The sequence below is a fragment of the Orycteropus afer genome, unplaced genomic scaffold (genome assembly GCF_000298275.1).
Source record: "Orycteropus afer afer isolate SDZICR_OR568_19922 unplaced genomic scaffold, OryAfe1.0 scaffold00226, whole genome shotgun sequence".
Taxonomy (NCBI): Eukaryota; Metazoa; Chordata; class Mammalia; order Tubulidentata; family Orycteropodidae; genus Orycteropus; species Orycteropus afer.
The window spans coordinates 3,405,573-3,409,478 of record NW_006921813.1 but is presented as its reverse complement, the minus strand read 5'-3'; the positions used below and the strand labels follow the sequence as shown (position 1 = coordinate 3,409,478).

The 3,906-nt window shown below is 38.2% G+C and overlaps 1 protein-coding gene across 1 annotated transcript in view; it reads left to right on the top strand.

Annotated features, from left to right (window-relative positions):
• Positions 1 to 3,906, top strand: part of FUCA2 (alpha-L-fucosidase 2) — a 111,954-nt gene that overhangs the window by 103,001 nt on the left and 5,047 nt on the right. The window contains exons 4-5 of the mRNA XM_007948816.1: positions 851 to 1,061; positions 1,288 to 1,478. Of these exons, the coding sequence (XP_007947007.1) occupies positions 851 to 1,061; positions 1,288 to 1,478 (402 nt within the window). The remainder of the gene's footprint in view (positions 1 to 850; positions 1,062 to 1,287; positions 1,479 to 3,906) is intronic.

Genomic DNA, 3,906 nt, shown 5'->3' with positions numbered 1-3,906 from the left:
CTTCGGGTGTCCCTGAGTTGTCTCTCCTCACCTGTAAGCCTGGGGCTCAAGGCTTTTATCCCCTTCCCTGCTCTTCCTGCAGTTTTAGCTACTATTTATATTATAAAGGAGCTCTGGTGGCACAGTGCCTAAGGTATTTGCCTGCTAGCTAGATTGGTGGTTCAAACCCAGCAGCCACTCCTCAGAAGGAAGATGAGGCAATCTGCTTCCGTAAAGATTTACCACCTTGGCAACCCAATGGGGGTTGCTATGAGTCAGAATTGACTCAATGGTAGTGAGTTTTTTTTTTTTTTTTTTAAAGTTATTCACATGATAGGGGGAAAAAAGATACAAATAAGAATAATACTCTTAAAAGTGCTGGGTACTGGACTAGGTTTTATAGAAAATTTTTGTGTTCTGTAACACCAAGAAGAACCAAACTCACTGCTGTTTAGTCAATTTGAGTCATAGTGACCCCTCCTTGGGTTTCCTAGGCAGTAACACTACAGAAGTAGAGCTTGCCCAATCTTCTTTCCAAGGAGTGGCTGGTGGGTTTGAACTGCCAGCATTCTGGTTAGCAGTCAAATGCCTTAGGCACTATGCTACCAGAGCTCCTGTTCTAGTAACAGATGAGAAAATTCATTCTTCAGAGGAATTACGCCACTTGTTTCTGGTCAAGGAGCTATGAAGTGGCAGAGTCATGACTCCAAGCAAACAGGTTAATTTGACTTCAAAACCATGAACTTCTCACTGCATAATGGTCATTTTCCAGGAGTGAATTGTAGTTAGACCTCTTTCCAGGGACATTTCATTCTATATTAAAAGGAATTACACTTTCTTTGCATTAAAAAAATTATACTTTTCATTTCAGCCCAGTTCGGGACACGGTAGTCACCAATGATCGCTGGGCAGCTGGGAGCATCTGTAAGCATGGTGGCTACTATACATGTAATGATCGCTATAACCCAGGACATACTTTGCCACATAAATGGGAAAACTGTATGACAATAGACAAGGTTTCCTGGGGCTATCGGAGGAATGCTGGAATCTGTGACTATTTTACAATCGAAGAATTGGTGAAGGTACAGTAAGATGTCTGATGACTTACTGTGATATTGTTAATAGTGTGGGTATATGGGAATTATTTCTTACAATTTGTATAGCTCATGTGGCCTATAAACACTGGGCATTATTCTGTCTTTTTTGTCTATTGCCCTAGATAGTGATCATGCATGTGTACATAGGCGAATGCAACAGATTAATGCAATGGTTTATCTACCTAAAAGCTGTATTACTCTTAATTTTTAGCAACTTGTAGAAACAGTTTCATGTGGAGGCAATCTTTTGATGAATATTGGTCCCACACAAGATGGCACGATTTCTCCAATTTTTGAGGAGCGATTAAGGCAAATGGGGACCTGGCTAAGTGTCAATGGAGAAGCCATTTATGGAACCCACACTTGGAGATCCTCGAATGACACTATCACCTCAGATGTGTGGTAAGTCACACATCTATAACCAGTACTTTTGACAGAAAAAGACATTTAAAATTTCTCAGAGATAAAAAGTGACAGATAAAAAGGAAAACTGGATGAAAACTTACCTACACAAATACTTTCCAAACTTTAAAGACTCAAGTATAAAAGAAAGGAAGAAATTAGCATGTTTTTGAGTACTTACTGTTCCTCATCTCTGGCCACCAGTTGTTGTATGCTGTTGCGTTGATTCTGACTTGTAGTGATCCTCTAGGACAGAATAGAACTGCTCTAGAGGGTTCCTAAGCTAATCTTTGTGGAAGCCAGATCTTTTCTCCCATGGAGCCCCTAGTGAGTTCGAATCAACCTTTCACCATTAACCATTGTGCCCCTGGGTTCCTCCTAGACATCTCCTAGTGGTGGAAAAAATTCTGGTTAAAAGTTGTCAGCTCTTACAGAAGTTGTTAACCATTAAGATAAATGAAAATGGTGGTTAATCTGAAACAGAGACTTCAGTTTATTTAGTTGAGTGAAATCTATTATTGCAGATGCTATTTGGCATGAAATTAGCAAGCAAAAGGTACCCAGGGACAGAGAAAAATACTTGATGAAAAAGAAGCCAATATAATACCATTATTTTAAAAAACTTGTTACTTGCTCATACTATTCTAATAATACCTAAACCACACTTCACTTAGAAATCTCCTCAGCTAAATATTTAGCACTTACAAGATCTTTTCCTGTCCAACAGCAAAATACAAGTGAGCCCAATTTTTTGCCCTTTTATAACAAAGATCACCTTTCCCCTAGTTCCTAATAACATGTTATTCATTTCTGTGAGTCCTCACAGGAGCACCTTTAATGTTCATATTTCTAGCAACATTCTGTTGATGATTATGTGTATTTTCTTAGACAACAGAAGTTTCCTTTACAGTTTTCCTCATTTTTTTCTGAGCTTTCAACAGGGTTACGTTGAATGTCCGTATTTCTATTAAGAGTTTCTTTAAGGCTTTTTCTAGAATGTACCTCAGAATGCTTCCAGCCTCCACCTGTTATTCAATTCCAAAACCACTTTCACATTTTTTAAAATGAATTTTATTGAAATATAATTTATGTACAGTGAAATGCACAAAACTAGTGACATGGATGCATGCTTTTTTTTTTTTTTTTTTTCAGTGTTCCCCCCCCCCCCCCCCCCCCCTGGCAACCAACAAAGAAAGTTTCCCTCCATATATAAACCTTTCCTTCACCCTCCACAACAATGAACTAATACTTTATTTGTCCTTCTGTGATTGACTTATTTCACTCAGCATAATGTCCTCCAAGGTCATCCATATTATGCAGTGTTTTGCAGACTCTACATTATTCTTTAGTGCTGCATAGCATACCATTATGTGTATGTACCATACTCTTCAGCTGATGGGCACATAGGTTGTTTCCATCTTTTTGTTATTGTAAATAGTGCTGCTATGAACATGAATGTGCATATATCTGTTCCTGTCCTGGCTCTCACCCCTCTAGGATATATACCTAGTAATGGGATTGCTGGGTCAAATGGTATCTCCAATTCCATCTTTCTAGGAAATTGCCATATTGCTTTTCCACAGTGGTTGTATCACTTCACAGTCGCACCAGCAGTGTATGAGAGTCCCAATCTCTCAATATCCCTGCCAACATTTATTTTCTGTCTTGTTGAACCTTGCCATCACTGCTGGGGTGAGACGGTATCTCATTTTTGTTTTGATTTGCATCTCTGATGGCCAGTGATTGTGAGCATCTCTTCATGTATTAGCTGGCCACCTGAATATCCTCTTTGGAGAAGTGTCTATTCATGTCATCTGCCCATTTTTCAATTGGAATGTTAATTCCTTTGGTGTTGAGGCGTTGGAGTTTTCAATTAATCTTAGAGATAAGTCCCTTGCCAGATATGTCATTATCGGCAAATATGAATTTGTTGCTGTCATTTTTGTTATGTGCTTTTTGTGGTATCTATTTCTTTGTTCCATATAATTTTCTATGCTAAGCTTGTTTTGTTTGTGAATTGTGTTATCACTTCCTTTGTTGCTATTGTTTTAGTATTTACTAAATATTTGTGCTGATCCTCTTTTTTATTTTGATGTGAAGTTTATCATTTTTCTTTGAGGTTACCCTGTGATTTATAGTTATTTTCCTAAGTTTACAACAGTCCGTTCTATCTTGTTGTTGTCTTGACATCACTACCATCTAGAAGTTCTATAATGACACAGTTTTTTCTCCTCTTTTTGGTTTGTAGTTGTCCTCATTTGTCAATTGATGTCTCTGGTTCCCTGTTTACAGTCTTGTAGGCTTATTTCCTTTGGATACATCCATAGCTAGGATGGTTTCTGGGTTATATCATCATGTGTGTTAATGGTCAGTTGTTGTTGGCTATTGTTGCTTCTCTGTCCAAAGGACTCCCTTTAGCATCTCTTGT